General features: G+C 33.9%; 1 protein-coding gene and 1 long non-coding RNA gene across 9 annotated transcripts in view; one reads left to right on the forward strand and one right to left on the reverse strand.

The window, feature by feature from the left end:
- Positions 1 to 19,153, forward strand: part of LOC118190971 (voltage-gated inwardly rectifying potassium channel KCNH6-like) — a 609,494-nt gene that overhangs the window by 326,872 nt on the left and 263,469 nt on the right. For all 8 annotated transcript variants that reach the window (XM_085811757.1, XM_085811761.1, XM_085811758.1 and 5 more), the window contains one exon: positions 14,810 to 15,015. In XM_085811757.1, the coding sequence (XP_085667883.1) occupies positions 14,810 to 15,015 (206 nt within the window). The remainder of the gene's footprint in view (positions 1 to 14,809; positions 15,016 to 19,153) is intronic.
- The window catches only part of LOC146998846 (uncharacterized), a 476,895-nt gene that overhangs the window by 280,233 nt on the left and 177,509 nt on the right, over positions 1 to 19,153 (reverse strand). The gene's annotated exons all lie outside the window — the stretch shown is intronic.

Here is a 19,153-nt window from a genome sequence, read left to right on the forward strand (position 1 = left end):
TTAGGTGAACAAAGTGTAACCCACGGACTTTTCGGTGGCATAGAAGTTTCGGAAAAACATAAACGTTATAGAATAAAATTGGGTAGCGTAGATAAACGGTATAATTGCGAAATCAATGTATTGGATGAAAGGAAAATATGTTCTTCGGTCCCTAAAATCAAAAATATACACTGGATTGGGGAACTTAGAAGAAGAGGAATTTACGTCAGTGATGTTTTTGAAAATGGAAATTGCAGATCCAGGAGAACCCCCAAGAGATTCATTTGTTGTTAGGGGCAGATGTTGCTGCAAATTTATTTACAGGTAAAATCGAAGTTCTTCCTTGGGGAAGATTAGTTGCTGTAAGTACAAGACTTGGGTGGACAGTCATGGGGAAAGCGAACACTGACAATTATGAAATAGAAAATTCCTTTTCCACGCTTTCGTTATCTTTACATATTTCTGATGCCACGCTGTCAGAACTGTGGAGGCTTGATGTTATCGGAATAACAGATCCAGTTACAAAAAGGGCTAGAGACGAAAGGGATTTGCAAGCAAAATTGCAATTCGAAAATTCTGTATCTCTAAACGAAGAAGGGCGTTATGAAGTCGCACTTCCGTGGGCGGAGAATCATGTACCACTCTCCACCCACAAGGATTTAGCGTTGAAACGTCTACAATCTACCACCCAGAAACTTTTATCTCAAAATTTATTTTCTCCATACAATGCAATTTTTAATGACTGGTGTAACTTAGGAGTGATCGAAGAAGTTAAAGAAAATATTGCGGTTGACTATGGGCATTATTTACCGCATAGACCGGTGATCAAAGAAAATAGCTCAACACCAATTCGACCGGTGTTTGATGCGTCTGCGAGGAAACAATCGTCTCCTTCTCTAAATCAGTGTTTGGAGTGTGGACCAAATTTGATAGAACTAATTCCATCTCTTTTGTTGAGATTTCGGGAAGGCAAGTTTGCTGCTATAGCAGACATTGAAAAGGCTTTCTTACAGATCAGTGTAAGGCCTCAAGATAGAGACTGGCTTCGGTTTTTCTGGTGGAATGATGTGGAAGAAAGGAAAACGAAAATATTTCGTCATACTAGGGTAGTATTTGGGGTTAAGAGTAGTCCTTTCCTTTTGGCAGCTGTTATAGAATTCCATCTACAAAAGTACATGAAAAATTCTTCATATGATACGGAGATAATAGCTAAACTCTTGCGTAGCTTCTACGTAGATAACGTTGTTGCCAGTTTTGACAAAGAATCCGAGATGATCCAGTTTATAGAAAAATCTCGAGAAATAATGTATGAAGGAAAGTTTAATCTTCGAGGTTGGTTACATAACGGAGATAACTTGAAACATGAAACTATTTCACCCGTATTGGGTGTGTTATGGAACTCTCAGAAAGATAATTTAACTTTGAATCTGAATTGGCTAGAATATTTTGAAATGGGCATAATAACGAAGAGAACAATTCTCGCTGTAACACACAAAATATTTGATACTATTGGTATTGTGAGTCCTGTTCTCTTGTATCCTAAAATATTGTTGCAGAACCTATGGAAAACAGGAATTTCTTGGGATACTGAAGTTGACGACAGTACAAAACAAAATTTTGTGAATTGGTATAAAAGCCTTTTTCTCTTAAAAGAAATATCCCTCCTACGTTGGATACATTCCAGCAAGGACAATAGGAAGTTCTGCAGCATTCACACATTCTGTGATGCCAGTAGTAATGCGTATGCTGCTGCAGTTTTCTTGAGAACTGTGACGAATTCTGGAGTTGAAGTTCATCTGTTGGCATCGAAGTCTAGAGTAGCTCCCGTAAAATCTATTACGATCCCTCGTCTGGAATTGATAGCTGCCACGATAGGTGCCAGACTATGCTCTTCTGTTTTAAATGGTTTACAATGGCAAAATGTGGAAACGCATTTTTGGACGGATTCTACAACAGTTTTGACATGGATTCAAAGGGAAGAGATTGTCTGGGCTGTCTTTGTGGAAAACAGAGTCAGGGAGATTAGGAAACTGACGGATCCAAAAACGTGGAAACATATTGCTGGAACAAAAAATCCAGCTGACCTTCCATCAAGAAGTTGCACCGCCAAACAACTTTTAGCAGTTAGATGGTGGGAGGGCCCCGACTGGCTGAAGATAAATCAGGAAGAATGGCCTATACAAAGGGAAATACCGGACATGGAAATAGTGAATTCAGAAAAAAGGAAATCAGTCATTTCTGCACTAAATACGCAAAGGGTAGAACATTTTTTTGAGAAATATTCATCTTACCATAAAATGTTAAGAATAACTGCTTGGATATGCAGATTTATCAACAACTGCAGAAGACCAGATTCTAAACAATCAGGAGAACTCACAGTCCCTGAAATAGAAACTGTAGAAAAGAAAATATGCAAGATAATACAAATAGAAGCATTTGGCAAAGAACTTAAAGTTAGCAACCTTTGTACCTTTTTTGACTCAGATGGCCTTATTCGGTTAAAGACCAAGATTACTAGAAGAGAGGAAGAAGAAAATTTTCTCTGTCCAATTGTATTGCCCTCAAATCATGACTTAGTTCATAGGTTAATTTTAGATTACCATTTGCGACTATCCCACGCTGGTGTGCAATTCGTACTAGCCAATATTCGACAGAAATTCTGGGTCCTGAGAGGAAGAAAAACAGTACGTAAAGTTCTTATGAAGTGTGTTCGCTGTAGAAGATATAGCGCAAAGAATATAGAGACTGTTCCAGCACCTCTTCCTGAAGATCGAGTTAGAGATGCTCTGGTGTTTGAAGTGACCGGAGTCGATGTAGCCGGTTTTCTTTATTTACGAAAAGGAAAAAAGGCATGGATCTTGCTCTTTACTTGCGCGGTCTATCGCGCGATACATCTTGAACTGATAGAAAGTTTATCAACAAATGCGTTCATCTTGGGATTAAGGAGATTTATTGCCAGAAGAGGTCGTCCAGGTATTATTTACAGCGACAATGGCACTAATTTCGTTGGAACTGAAAATCTGTTAAGATCGATAGATTGGAAAGAAATAGAATGTCATTCAACTAGTATGAGAATACAGTGGAAGTTTAATCCCCCAACTGCTTCATGGTGGGGCGGTTGGTGGGAGAGGTTGGTACAAACAGTCAAGAAGATGTTGAGAAATGTTCTCGGAAAGTCCTGTGTCTCTTACGAGGAAATGTTGACTATACTTTGTGATATCGAATCAGTGATTAACTCAAGACCCCTTACGTACCTTTCAGAAGATCCAAATGATCTTACGGCACTAACTCCTTCAATGTTTCTACAAGATGTGCACGACATCGGAGTACCAGACTTAGACTACCTGGATACCATCAATCTGACAAAAAGATACAAGTTCTTGCAGAACGTAAGAGAACATTTTCGCAAAAGATTTCGTGATAAATATTTAGCTATCCTAGTGCAAAAACCATCTAAACGATCTACTCGGACTATCAACAAAAATGACTTGGTGTTTGTCGGCAGCGACAACAAGAAGAGAATAGATTGGCCAATAGGTCGTGTTGTAGAACTATATCCTGGGAAAGACAACGAAGTACGTGTTGTCAAAGTGAAAACTGCAACGGGTGAACTCCTAAGACCTGTGAAACGTATTTATCCTCTCGAACTTGATAGACTTAACTTGTTTAGTGACTTCACCATGAACATAAAAAACTCTGCGGATAAGTGTTACAGTGATATGAACTATCAAACTAGATATGGACGTAAAACTGTAAAACCTCTTACATATTTTTAAATTGCTATATTAATTTTTGTTTCTTTTCAGTATTTTAGAAATTTAATTGTCCTAACAGTTGTCAATTGGAACATGTTATCTGGATATGGTATGAATGTAATGCAGAAAATGTTTAGATGTGTAATCCTTCTTTGTAAGTATTAATTTTAGAGCATTAGTTACTTTTCATATTTGTGAAAGTTGTACTTGAATTTTTGTTTGATTATTGATAAATTTTGTTTTGATTTTCCCATCTTATCGAGGTAAAATCAAAAGGTGGAAGGATGTCACATTCTTGCCACTAGGTGGCGGGCATCTCTTCCTTTACTTTTTGCTGTAATTAAGTTCCGAGAAGCAGTCGAGATTGGAACCGCTTTGAGGAGCGTAAAGACTCAGAGTTAAAAATGTACTGTCTTAAAATAATTATCACTTACCTTGTAAATAGTGTATATTAGCGTTTTCTTTGAATAAATAATTAAAAGACAAGATGGCCTGCTAATTGTAATAGAAACTCTTACTGGAAAACGTGATTATTAGAAGCCTGGCGTCGAGAACACTGAAGATGCAGCAGGTAAGGAATTTTACATTAATTTTATTGTAAATAGAAGAACCTGATGCAACACCTTTCCTCCAAAACATCTGCACACAGCAGCACTTAGAGAGATCTTCTTGACGTTAGGCTCTTCCATACCTTTAAAGATCAACTGGATAAAAGGACATACCGAGCAGAAAGGCAACGAACGAGCGGATGAACTAGCTAAGACTGCAGCTCTCAAACCAGAAATTGACAAGGAAGTTCCGGTTTCCACAGAAGTTGCAAAAAGGCTCCTCAAGACAGCATTTCAAGAGACAAGGTCATCACGATGGCAGGAAGAAGAGACAGGAAGATTTACTTACAACATCTTCCCAATACCTTCTCTCAAGAGACTGAAATGCAACCGACTCTTCCTCCAAGCCCGTACCAACCACGGGAAATTCCCAGCGTATTACAGACGTTTCCTCAGACGGCACGTCAACTGTTCTTGCGGTTTTTGCAGGGAAGACGCGGACGCACTTCATTACCTGCTCTCCTGCCCTCTGACAGAGCACCTTCGACAGCAGTTCTTTCCTTCCGACTACATCACATATCCTGTGAATAGACTGTTCACGAACTATTACTGCAACAAGGGCATCTTAGAGATAATGAAGCAAGTGAATGAAAATAATTATATCCAAGAAACTACAGATTAAAGTAAAATGTAGAAAGGCGGCCTAACCGTCAGATTGCTAGCAATGACTAGGATGACTTCCTAACCCTGTAGTGCCATTAACTCAGTTTGGCGGAACAGGTTAAGTAAAGTGACCATATATACCATCGGGATACTCCATTGTAATGTGATGGAGTTTCAGCTGATCAGTCACTGGTACCCAAAAGTTAATCATTTCTATATTCTGTCATAAGGTTATGAGCATACACAGTTTCGTCCCATATGGATAACTCCTTCTTGGTGCTTCATTTTTTATATTATTCAGTGTATTTCAGTAAAAACTTTTCCGACAATTTCCTTTCTACTTTTACGGTAAATTTCAGCTTTCTACCATATTTTCATTTCCGAAATTGAGCTCTATGAATTTTTGAATTCTATTACTCTATGAATAAATCTAATAGAATTTTAAATAACTTTGAATTTTTCAAAAATTTCACTCTGATTATAATTATTTTCATTAATGAGAGTTTGAACAAGAATAATTCATAAAAGTTGAAGTCTTTTTCAAGATCCTTTGAAAATATATCAGTAAGAAAACTTAATCAGAAGACTTTTACTTGTCATTTGCAGAAGCAGAATAATCAAATTTTGACTTGAAGACATGATATATTTCTTCTGAAGAACCTGATGTTGTACATAGATATGCATATAATTTCATTTTATAAAGCAATCAATATTCAAGAAATATATTTACAACAAAAACTCGCTATACAAAGGAATAATTGCATCGAACCCGAATCTTTTGGATATGATAAAGTATTATATGGAACCGGTTAAGAGATAATGAAAGTTAATAATATGTTTATGTAACGTTTGGGCATGCTTTTGTTCTTTCATTTGCAAAACTATTATGTATAAAAAAAAACTAATCAAAATATGCAAAACAAAAACTATTTAAAACCTCAAGCCGATTTCTCGAGAAAATATATTTTATATATACAAAACCAGAATAAAAGTGTAGAATATCGAACAACTCAGTTTTGCTTTATTCTAAATTAACGAAGTTACAAATTAAGTTATTATTTTTATAGTAAATTATTTTGGCTTTTATTTATAAAAATAATTACTACGATTTTTCTTTAAAATACGTTCCTAAATACTCACAACAGCAAGCATCCATTAGTTAGTGTCTAAGGACTCATGAAATAGTGGAAGTTCGGATTATTACGCAGTTAAGGATTCTGGGAAGGAAGTTTTAGTAAAAAAAATAGGTATAATGTATTACCTTTACCTTATCTAAAGAGAAAATACTTTTATCTGAATATTTTGAGTTTAAGAAGTTCGTTTTTTGAAAATTTAACCGCATGCATACGAGAAGCATCTTGTCTGAGGAAAGAAAACATTCTCATGCATGTGAGACATTTGGTTTTCACTTGCAGATCATTACGAGTTTAATTCTAAACTTTGCAAAAATTAATTTTTATAAAAAGATTTGTAATTCTAAATTTTTTTAATGAAATATACTCTTGTGTTTCTATGAGAAGGATCGTTCTGTTTCTTTGCCACCAGATGTGGAATATATATTTCAGCGTCTTATTAAAAACAAAAGCATATTCAATAACGACTGGGATAAATTCGCTATGTTCGTTTAGCATTGAACTAATCATTACCTACTAAGTGATATACCGTACTTTCGTTAGATTTTGTAATCTGAGCACTACATAGCAAACTGAAGCTGATAATATTGTCTAATAAGCTGATAATATTGTCTATATAAAATTGTCTAATAAGCTCATTAATGAGGCTCGGGATCTGACTTTGTCTGTTATGATTACACGAGTTTGCAAGAATAAAAATATTTAGCAACTAACCGTAATGAAATTTTAATCGTTGTTGTTGTTGCTTTGACTTATCTCACTTGTCTTGTAGAGACATTAGGTAATTTTTGGAAGCAGAAGAGATGAAAAATTAGCAACGCCTTCGCCGGAAATCGAACCGCGGACCTCTCAATTGCGCGCTGAGCGTGCACACCACTACACCACGAAGGCTCGCTAAGAAGGCGGGATAAATACCTTATATACTCCCCCTTTTAAAGGACGACTGGGGTTTTTAGGGGACCCAATCGCCAAATCATAGGTGAGGAAAAATATCATCGAACACCTATTTAGTTTGGGTACTACTGTAGAGACATTAGGTAATTTTTGGAAGCGGAAGAGATAAAAAATTAGCAACGCCTTCTCCTGGAATCGAACCGCGGATCTCTGAATTACACGCTAAGCGTTCAGACCACTACACCACACAGGCTCGTTAAGAAAGCGAAAGAAATACCTTGTAGTCTGACAGCAACATCAGAACAAACCCACGAAATTCATGGTGGCAAGGAATGCAAGATTGCGTCTTTCGTTGGCAACAGCCTTGAGCACTATACCGGTGTTGCTCAGTTCCGCCCTCAGTTTTGATGGGGAGCACCCCGGGGGGAACGGGTCCGAAGGCCTCGCTCCCCTCTTCCCTCATCAAACTTCCGGCTTCGAATATTTAGAGTGTCTCTATGTTACACAGACACTATACATTTACAAACATCCATAGCTTCTCCGAGATTCTAACCCAGGCCCTTCCGTACGGCAGTTAGAGTCACTAACCACTGTTCCGGTTGCGCAGCAAAAATTAATAGTGAATTCTTTCATTTATATTTACTTATTTATTTATTTGTAATAAATAGCGCATCTATAAATTTTTAGGACTAAGTTTGTACAAAATCAAGAGGTGAAGAATATCACAGTTTTACTTATAACTTTCAATATACAAGCCTTATAAGTTTATACAACACTTGGTACTTTCTTAGCTGCTCGATTCCTTCACAGAACTCACCTTTTGTGATGCTGTTTAAGTCTGTGGTTACAGTTTACTGAATCTCTTTAGAGCTATGAACATAATGACTTTTGACGTAAGACCACACTTTAGGGAAGAGAAAGTAGTCTTCATATACTATACTTGGTGAATAAAGGTATAGTAGAGAATTGTGACACCTATGTTTGCTATAAACTATAATGTATTTTCTAACTCCTTTCTGCATACCTTCGTGGTGTAACGGTAGCACATTCGACGTGTATTCGAGAGGTCATTTCGCAAGTCACGGCAAGGCCTTTGCTCATTTTTTATGCCTCTTGCTTCGAAATAATCTAATGACTCTACAGTGGCGACCGAACTATAAGGTGATGAATGATGATTCTTCACATCTAGGATTTCCTGATTGGGTCCCTTAATCCCCAGTCTCCCTTTAAATGAGGGAGTATGTAAGGTATTTTCTCCCTGTATTCTACATACCTTGTGGTATAACGGTAGCTCATTCGACGCATATTCGAGAGGTGCGGGTTTAAGACCCGGAAAGGACACTGCTAATTTTTCATGTCTCTTGCTTCAAAATAACCTAATTGCTCTACAAAACGACTAAACAAGAAACAAAGTTGTGTGACGGCAAGAAAAACATAATAGAAAGATGACTGAAAAAAATCAGAGCTGAAACAGTTCAATCGAATAATTGGAGTTTCCTCTTCTGTCCCTCAATAACAAAATCATTGCAATATCATACTTCTTCTCATCGTTCAATGATGCAAATTTCTGGTTACACCTGGGTTCATGTGAAATCTTCATGTCCATGAAAAAATTGCCTGCAACAACAAAATATTTCCAATCGTGCTTATATGACATTTCAAATATCTTCGTTACTGTTTTCCCACCTAACAGCAAAGTTATTGCTATTCTTCTGTCACCTTTCGAATCCGTGATTGCAGATATTTAGTGGATCAAATTAAGCGATTAATTGCATAAAGCCACTGAACAATATTTTAAAGAAATCTAGTTAAAATATAATAGAAATAAGCGTTGTAAATTATCATTTAGCAGGTTTGTTGGAGTTTGCTAAAAATATTAGCTGTGAAACGTTATTAAATTCATGGAGTAAGCTAAAATAATCAGCGAAAAGTCCTCAAGAGACTCTTGATTTTAAACTCTCGAATTTCGAAGAATTTGTCTTCCATTTTCATGCCATAAGTACTCCGTCTACAACTAAAAACGCATTTTTTACTTATAAAAAAATATGTAAATCTACGCGCAATAGGAATCTATCATGCTGGTTTATTACTGACATTTCAAGCTCCCTTAAAATATAACGCAATTTTGTAGAATCTGGATAATCCTATGTATAGTAAAAATACCCAATAAAGGATAAAAGCAAAACCTTGTTTCTTGACATAATAACTGATTGCACGATGGGAATCGCTTCAAAATGTATTTATGCATAAAATATGTTAGAGCCAAAGCATTGATTTAAACGATGAATTGTTAGTTATGTTTATATTATCAACAAGGAAATCGTTTAAATAAAAAAGTTTATTTAATTTTATCCATTTTTCAGATGGATAAAATGAATGAAAATTTGAGAATGCAAAGAAAGTTATTCTTTCGATAAAAAATGGCTTCTAGAGAGAATTTTAAGATTCTGTTTTCTGCTTGTTTTTTAATCCTGGATCAAATCCAGATACTGATGAGTTGCCATTCACTATTTAAGTTCGAATGCCATTGAAGAGACTTGTAAGCGTCTTTCATCGCGGAACATGAAAACTAATTCACTCCCGTTACAAAATCCGAATTAGAAATGTCTTTCTAGCTGGATTCTAGCTAGACCTACTGACTACTACGCGACATGAACATGAACATAGAAGATGCCTTATGCTAGTTATAAGAAACAAACTATTAATAAGAAATTTTACGGACACATTTAAAGCAGTACATATTGAAACATTCCTGATTAATTTTGGCTTAATTTAATGTCCCTCTACACTTTCTCTGTTTTTTTTTCCAAGGAATAGTCAAGTACCCGAATAACGTTCTGCTTATTTAACGTTACATATCCTTATGCATAGAAGATGCCTTATGCTAATTATAAGAAACAAACTATTAATAAGAAATTTTACGAACGCATTTAAAGCAGTACATATTTAACATTCCCGATTAATTTTGGCTTAATTTAATGCCCCTCTACACTTTCTCTGTTTTTTTTTTTTTTTTTCAAGGAATACTCAAGTACCCGAATAACGTTCTGTTTATTTAACGTTACATATCCTTATATTTTTCTTCTTTTCAAGAAGTACTTTAACTTTGTAATTCCCGACTTAAGTTATCTCTAGCATAATCCAGCACTTAAGTTGTCTTTTCCTAAAATACTCAAAATAAAGAAAATATCCTGAGTTGCATTGTCTTGACTTAATGTCATTATGCATTTACGCTGCTTCTCCGAAAGGATACTCAAATATAGTAGTCACGATTTATCATCGTACTTTTATATCGCTTTTCCCAAGCAGTATTCAAACACAGTAATATACGATATGTCGAGACATTAAATTTCTGTCACGAATTAACGTCAACTGTTCCCTTCAGAGTCGAAGAACCTGAAGAATCGGACCAGAAGAAAATATGGCGGTTTCGAAATTATGAGGAATCTTAAATCTAATAGTTAAAATGAATGCTTTGGATGACACTCATTTGGACAAACTGCGATGAACAATAACTGGAAAAGAACGAAAAGCATCCAAAAACACCAGGGAAATAGCATGCTTAACTTCTGGCATGAACTATTGAAATGCACTTTGAATGTATTTTCAGAGGGAAAATAGAAAGTTCAAACTTTGCTGTAGAATGTTTTCCAGTCTTCAACAACTCTCTAATCCTTGTGCGATCATTTTATTCTATAACTGTGCTATAAATTATGCACATTTTGAGTGCTACTGTGATAAAAAAATATTGAGATTGATTCAGTTAAAATATTCAAGAGAAAAAAAAACATTTTTTCAAAATTGTTACTACTTTCATTGGCACTGGCAACCCTCCGTATTTTATCTGATTTTAAATAATTTTTATCGTATTTTTTTTTAACTAAATAAAGTATTTTTACCTTAAGCGATTTTCCAAAATGGAAAATGAAATTGAGCCAAACAGACTGAACAATTAAACAAATTTAATGTTTGCAATGTAACTTCTGCTACAGAAACGTTTGAAATACTGAAAAAAGACTTATGGTGGTATAATATGTTTAAGGAGAGAAAGCGTCGAAGAAACACCGCGCTCTAGTAGGCCATTCACTTCAAATAACCAGCAACAAATCCGTAAGTCTAAGATCGAGTGCTTAGCGATCGTCATTTAGCAATTAGAGATATTATTAAACAAGTACCTATATCATTCAGATCCTGTCAATCAATTCCAAAAGTTTGCAAATAGTCATTTCTCAAGATACTCAACAAACATTCAATTGTATTCAAATATCGTGCTCTCCAAGAGGTCCTTTTTCAAAGGAAATCCTTCGTAAATGCGTTATTGGTAAAGAAAAATTGATCTATTCTACAGAACAGAACTGAAAGGAGTAGGAACCGCCCTAGGAGGAGAAGGAAAGAAGTAGAACAGAAGAGTAGGTACTTGCCCTAGAATTAACAGTAGAAGGATAGTTGCCAACCCGGTAGATATATTCTGTATCTTTTCCAAGTTACACTAGAACATTAAAATAACATTTTATGTATATAGAGAATGCCGCCAGTACACACATAATATGTATGTGTACTTTAAATATAAAGTTAGATTCGTAAGTAAACATGAATAACTACTTATGATGCAGTCTAGTTATGCACAAAGAAAGAGCTTTTGCAGTTTTGAATAACAATACGTGGTGCATACTTTAAGAACAAAATATATGAGATGATATATAGTTAAGTACATTTTTTTCGCATTAGTCTGTCTTCTGATCTATACCAAAGAAACAACTCAACAGTCAAAGTTAATGGTGTTCGAAAGGGTAAGCATCATCGGAAAAGAGACGGCAAAAGCGGTAAAAAATCAAGGCAATGTTGACAATTTGTTGTAATAAGTCGTAGAGTTATGTGTCATGAATTTTTGCCAACTAACCAACTTGTTAATAAAAAATAATATTTTAATATTTTATGGCACTTTCATCATTAGATGGCATAAATTAATAACAATTTTTATGGATAGAATAAGATTACTAATTAAATTACTGTTAGAAATGAATACAAAAATTTTGGTGCATGCTAACTCAAATGTTGCATAGATGGCAAACTTGCCATCAATGTCAAATGTCCCATTTTCTGGATGTTAACCCGTGTATGGATTTCACAAATGATTACTTAATGAACATCTTGTAATAGCGTCTCTAATTAAAGATGAGGAGAGACTTAATGGGAGACTTTTGGATTTGTTCCAGATGGTTGGTTGGCATTATTCCTAAATTCATATATTCGCATATTTTAAATTTATTTCAAATAGAAACATTTTACTTCAACATTTAGCAAAACACTTATAACATAGTAGAAGATACAGTATTTTTTTCTTTTCAGAAAACTTGGAAGTGACAGACAGCTATGTAACCTATATATCATATTACTAAAAATATTAATCTGTATGTATCTTCGTCACATAATGGAAAGACGGTGGCACCTACATCCAAAACATCTTGAATACATGTAGTTATCCCCCCCCCCGATTAGTTATGCCTTTAAGCCCGAATTTTGAATTTGTTATTCTTTAACAAATATTATATATAAACTTAATAAATTTTTGGTCTATAAAATCAGCAGTTTAGAAGTAGTGTGTTGCCATTGCCCGAAATAAAATGAATAAAATAAGTTATTTTGTGTCTAGTTGAGAGAACCTCATAGACATATTCCCTTGCTTTCCGCATATTTTTATTATAAAACGATTGCCTTGTATATTTCTTGTTATTATAATCTTTAAATATCCATATTACGCAGTGAAAATGCTTCCATAATATTTAAGTAAGGTTACACAGTTTCATAATACTTCTAGCCATTTTGTGTCATCAGAGAGGTCGCATTCCACTGTTTGCATGATGTTTAGATAGATAATAGGAGCATAAGCAAATGATTAACAGGTAGCACACGTGTTCTAGTACCCCCTCTCGCTGGAAAGAGAACAAAAAAGAACAAAAAGTCTCCGTCAAGTATTCGAATTGTATTTGCTCGCTATTTTGGGGGTCTCAATGGCTTAATGCGCACTTCCAAACGTTTTCTACTTCAATCGTAAAGGAGTATTAGGTCATATCGGAGATTGGGTATTATCCTTTGAAATTAGTACTAGTTTGGGCGAAGCTAATGCTGCTAATATAGAATAAGTTAGTCGAGGATGCAATAGATTACTAAAGTAAAGAAACTCAAAAGCAAGTCACATAATAAAATAAGAAAACAAACATTATGTGCAGGTGGTTTTGTTATGAATCGCACGGAAACGCTAAAGCACGCAAGAATTATGATGCCCTGCAAAGCAACCATTCTCTCGTGTATGGTTCAACGTGGTCTGAAGATTTGGGGAATTTTCACACTCGCTATTTTCAGATTCTCGTTGCTTTACGTAAATACAATGACATCCTTGTCACAGGTGTTTGCCTCTGTAACGATGCGTAAAATGCCATAGATGAATTTATAGAGTCATTAAGTTATTTTGAAGCAAGAGACATGAAAAATGAGAAATGATCTCGCCGGGGCTCGAACCTGGACGTCTCGAATACGCGCCGAGTGTGCTAACGTTACACCAAGTACGCATACAGAAACGAGGGAAAAAATACCTTATGTACTCACCCTTTTTTAAGGGTGATTGGGGATTAGGGACCCACTAGCCAAATCCTGGTGGTGAAGAATCATCATCCAGCAGTTTTTAGTTCGGGCGTCACTGTAGAGTCATTTGGTTATTTTTAAGCACGAGACGTAAAAAATAAGCAAAGCCTTCGTCGGGACTCGAACCTGGAATTCACGAATATGCTACCGTTACAACACGAAGGCATGCAGAAAGGAGGAGAAAACACATTATGAAGGAATAAATGACATGGCATTTTTCTTCAAACAAATCGCGACTTTTTCTGAAAAAGCACAATAGACACATTCATATCCAGCGGCACTGCGGTTATAGAGTAATTACTGTATTATGCATCGCCATACTAGTTCGAAATCTGGCTTTTTGATGTGGCCTAGAATTAACATTTTTTTTCCTAGGTTATCTCTAGTATGCAATAATAGGTATTGAGCAACTACTATAAGCTGTTGTTTTCCTTTGTAGGCAAAGTCCTTCTGGGGGTAGTTACCAATAGCACAAACTTTCACATTTAACGGTCAGTAATTCATATATGACTATTCTGTTTCTTTTTTTGACTGGTACGTTTAGAGGATTTTTTGCATATTATCACGTCTGATTCCTGATCTTATAATGATTAGCAGACTATAGACCATGTGTACCTACAATAGATATCAAAGTGTTGACATATGAGGAATCACATGGCAACATACAGGACTGATATACGGGCAGATGCACCCCTTACATACGTCCAGTGTCTTATTTGGATGTGTTTTAAAAGTCACCGAGGATTTATACACATTGCAAAACAACGTTATTTTCTATTCCGGATAATATCTCCTTTTGTTTTGTTTTCAAAGACTGTCTTACAACTATCACGTTCCTATTCTAACTCAAATCCATCAGATGGCAAATTAAATATTGCAACTACGTATTAAAATTTTAAGCATTTTTACAAATAGGAATTCTCAGCACTTTGTACTGTTTGTAGTGAGTTACATGACAGCCCATAATTTGTCTCTACGGTGCAAAAATAAAAATGAATGCTTCCATCACGGTATTTTGAACACAAAGAAACATTCCTTTAAGCAACACAGACTTGGCATTTTTCAATTTCAGTACTGATTTCTGGAGAACTTAAGAAAGATTATTAATCAGGAAAAACTAGTATACACTGTAATCAGACTTTAACTTTCTGAATGCATAACTGATTTCTTAAAGTTTTCTCTTCTATTTCAACAGCGATCGCGGCCAACAATCTGAGCAAGTCCCTTCCAAACGCATCCTCGGACTCTGATCTGTCTAGAATGAGGCACCAGAGGAAATCTCCCTCCCTTAGCAATGTCATCTCCGAATCCCACTCCAGACAGAAAGAGAACAACTCAGCCAAGTTGCTTCTAAAAGAAATGCATTCGCACAAGCTCTATATGGGGGAGAAGGTCGCACAGGTAAGTCTCTATCTTTAATATTCCCTTTTATACAGGTACCCTAGAAGCCAATAATCTTATCTTGCTGAATCACTCTTTATGACAAGAAATTGCTAAAGCATGCACACCCTTCTGAAGTACATCAAGACCGATATCTGGACATCGTGGCTGAGTACATGACACTTTGTAGATCTAAGGAATTAAAAAATAATAAGTGAGAAAAGAAGATGTGAGAATCTATTACATCAGCATCTTCGTACATTTGCATCAGTGGAACTATCACAATAAGTGTGGTGCAATCACACTTTGCAGAATAATACATTTTCCATTGATTCTTTTAGATTTAATTCATTACAAGGGCGAACACGGGATCGTTAAGATGGATTTGATGTGCCTACAAATGAAACAACACTTGGTGTAGTCATTTTTTACAGTATAATAGATGATAAAAATCTTTCGTTTATTCATAAATGTGTTCTGATAAGTAAGAATTTTACATAATAATATTATAAATTAATATCACTGGTGAATGGAAAACTTACAGTGTCTCTTAATGTGATCTTAGAGGTTTAGAAACTTATAAATTCATTATGCCCAAAGTATATGTTGCTTTTTAATGAGCATATTGAGCAAATTTCACCTGAAGAATGGATACTTATAGTGATCATGTATGATATCATTATCTAAAGTATTAAGTGTTTATTTTCAGAATAATAAACAAGAATGCTATAAAATATGTGGAATTAATAAAAGAAATTAAATAGTTATTGCCATGATCAGTATACCTCTTGATGTTTATCTTAAGCGATCATGTGCTTGCTTTAACTAAAAAGACTATTTTTTGCTAACATGATAAGCAAATATATAAAAACTTATAATGCTAAATATGAGCAATGTTTGTATCAGATACTTTATGAGTAAATTATTCACAAACTCACATCAAGATCAAATGGAGGTTCGTTGCTCGATGGCTATAACTACCAGTTTTATGTCTCGGATTGTTCTAAACCCAAAACTAAATTGAAAAGAAATTGCGTTAGGTGTGAGTAATATAGGTGATTACTTCCTATACGCAAATTATCAGTGTTTACTTATGATTAATGTGCTGTTCTGTGTATCTCTCGCAATTACAAGGATTACTGAAATTGTGTACACGAAATATATGCGTTAAGAAATCATTAGTCTATCGGGTAATAACTCCATTTTTACACAGAAAGACATTTTAGTTTCGGTTAAGTAATTTGTTGCTCGACAATTTGCATTAAGGCCGATAGTGTTAATTTGCAAAGAAAGTGTTTTTTCTTCAACTAATTTTCCTATATTTTCCCCCTACATTTTTTGAATTAAAAAAAATACATTTAACCGTTATAAATTTATAATAGCTTTAATATGGAATTATCACTCTGAAATATAGTTTTTGAATAGGTTTTCCATTTCTAAAACCAACATGATATTTTTATTAATAAATGAAAACGTTTGTCATTTTAGGTTTTTATGTATCTTTTTGACATGTATTTTAGTGAAATATAAACCACATGAACAAAAATGTTAAATACAAAAATTTACAGCAATATCATAAATCGTCGTATTAGTTTTTGAGTAAATGAGATTTTCTCGTTTCTTATACAATGAAATATTTCTTAGAAATACTTTATTCTCCATAATGTATTTCCGTGTATTTAGCCTCTGCTATTCTTTTATCACAGTTTCATTCTTTATTTATTAAAAGAAACAGATTTGAATGAAACTCGGGAAAATACTTTTGTGCAGAATAAGAAAATCATTTAGATATAATTATAAGAGAGGAAAAGTTAATATTGAAAGCAAAGATTCTGCTTTCGTTCACAAGCATCCTTCAGTTGAGCTTTCTTATCAAAAGATATGAGCTTTCGATAGCTCTCATCTTTATCAAAGTGTCGTTGAGAAACAACGATTTGTTGAAAATCTTCACTCGGAAGCCTGTAAAGAACAGAATAATAGAAAAGTTTGCTTAAAAGAAAGAAATTTTCATATCCAATTCACGATAAATATCCTTTACCCAGAACTGGCAAAATAAAGCAAGGCTAATATCAGGCTGTTTCTTTTTATTTATTTTATTTTATTTTTATTTATTTTTCTATCTTTAACAGCGAAACTTCCATCAATATCGTACCCGCTCATACTGTTTAGTAAATATTTCAAAACTAATATCATGAATCTAATTTTCTTTTCTCGCAGATACAATTACAATTTTATGACATGCTATTCATTAGATTATTCTAAGGCTATAATGTTATATCTTATTGGATACAGCGAATTTTAGGTGAACAACGTTATTATAATCTGCACTAAAATATAGAACATGAAAGCTATATCATTGATTAACTGCAAATCATTTTTAGATGTTACTTATAAGTAATGTCTAACACTGTAGATCTTGTATCTAATAGAATGTCGCATGAAATTTAATGTATATTTACTTTTGTTATGTTTTGCATATTTGATGCATTTTTTACATAATCTTCAGTTATTGTCAAGGTATTTTTTTAAATAATTATAACTCATTTTATTTCTTTAATTCTATAGTCACTGGGTTTTGGAGTTTGAACTGTAAAAGACAAATAATTTTCAAATCAGGAGATACCTATGTTTTTTCCCTAAATAGAAAAACAAAAATTCTAAATATGATTTCTTAAAGCTCTTTTACCAAACGATTTTTATACACTGTAAAAAGTACAGTCGACGAAATATCATATATTATGATCTTCAGGTGGAAAGGTAATTAATATACCTTTCTTTTTCTGTGTAAAAGCTCGAGTTATACCTAAAGCTGAGATACATGCGTATGTGGACGATGCTGATAAATCAGTTCCCTATAGATACTAAAATACAAGCGTTGCCATAGCATTTTCTTGTATCCTTTGTAAATTCCTATGTAATAAGCATGAAGAAAACTGTGTCTGCCTTAGAGTAGAAATATCGAGTCAGTTATGATTTATTAAATAAATTCAAAGCAGAGTGTCATAAGCAGAAAATGTATACCACAACTTACATGAAGAAAATTTCGTGTTTTCAAAAAATGTTTTTAATGTTTCTAATGACATTTATTTCAAAACAGAGTAAGTTACTATTCGAAGTTAACATTAATCGAAATTTTTATAAGCTTTGCCATAAAAAAGAATTGAAATTTAAATTCTTATTCAGAATTTACCTTCAGTAATATATTCGTTTTACATAAATGCAAAAAACATCTTTTTCTAATGGCATCAATCTTAAAAACGCAATTTTTTTCACTCTATTTTGAAAGTTATCATGAAAAAATTATTCAGTTATTTAGATGTTTCCAGTACTTTCTAAATCGGAATATTTTTGGAAAAGTAAAATTCTAACAATTATTTAAAATATCTCTATAATTAAAGACATAAAAAATACTCTTGGAAAGAGAAAATGTGTTGAGTAATTATCCTTTAATAACAATGAAATCCATTAATTAATAGTATAAGAGATAATGAATACAAAGGAGAACAAAATTGTAAACTTGGTATCTAAATCATCTAATATCGATAGACTATAATGTATCTATCCATAAGCATTGAAATAAAACACTTATGGCTTTACCAGATTGAAAATATAGAATCAGTAAAAAATGCAATTATATGCTTTCGCAATAATATGTTATCACAAATATTAAATTATGCGTACACAAAGAATTAATTTTTAAACGAGATACAGTAATTAAACTAATTTCTTTTACTTTGCTAATTTATTACAACTAAATCATTCGTGCGTAATTAAACTTGAATATGATATTTTTGATAACTATACTGAGGTTTTATTTCTGTGAAAGTTTTTTGGAATCTAGCCCACTTTAGTGACGTTTAAATCATATGTTCTTAGTTCCCAAGGTAAACTGCATCTTACGAGAATCTGATGTTTAATAATAATTAAGAGCATTTACAGAATCTACGTATACTTAATTATGATATCTATGCACACTATTTACGTAAAGTTTTCATAACTTCAGCAGAAATGTTACTGGTAGCAAATTTTTATTTTTACTTTTCCTGCGAATATTTGTAAGAGTCTGGTTATTTTTAACTGCGTGAACGCATTATATCCATTGCAATAAAACTCGAATCATCCGAACTCAAGTATCGCGATTCCAGTTACCGAAACTCCG

The sequence above is a fragment of the Stegodyphus dumicola genome, chromosome 2, assembly GCF_044657685.1.
Source record: "Stegodyphus dumicola isolate Sdum_Otavi_A_Nest chromosome 2, ASM4465768v1".
NCBI classification, from domain to species: domain Eukaryota; kingdom Metazoa; phylum Arthropoda; class Arachnida; order Araneae; family Eresidae; genus Stegodyphus; species Stegodyphus dumicola.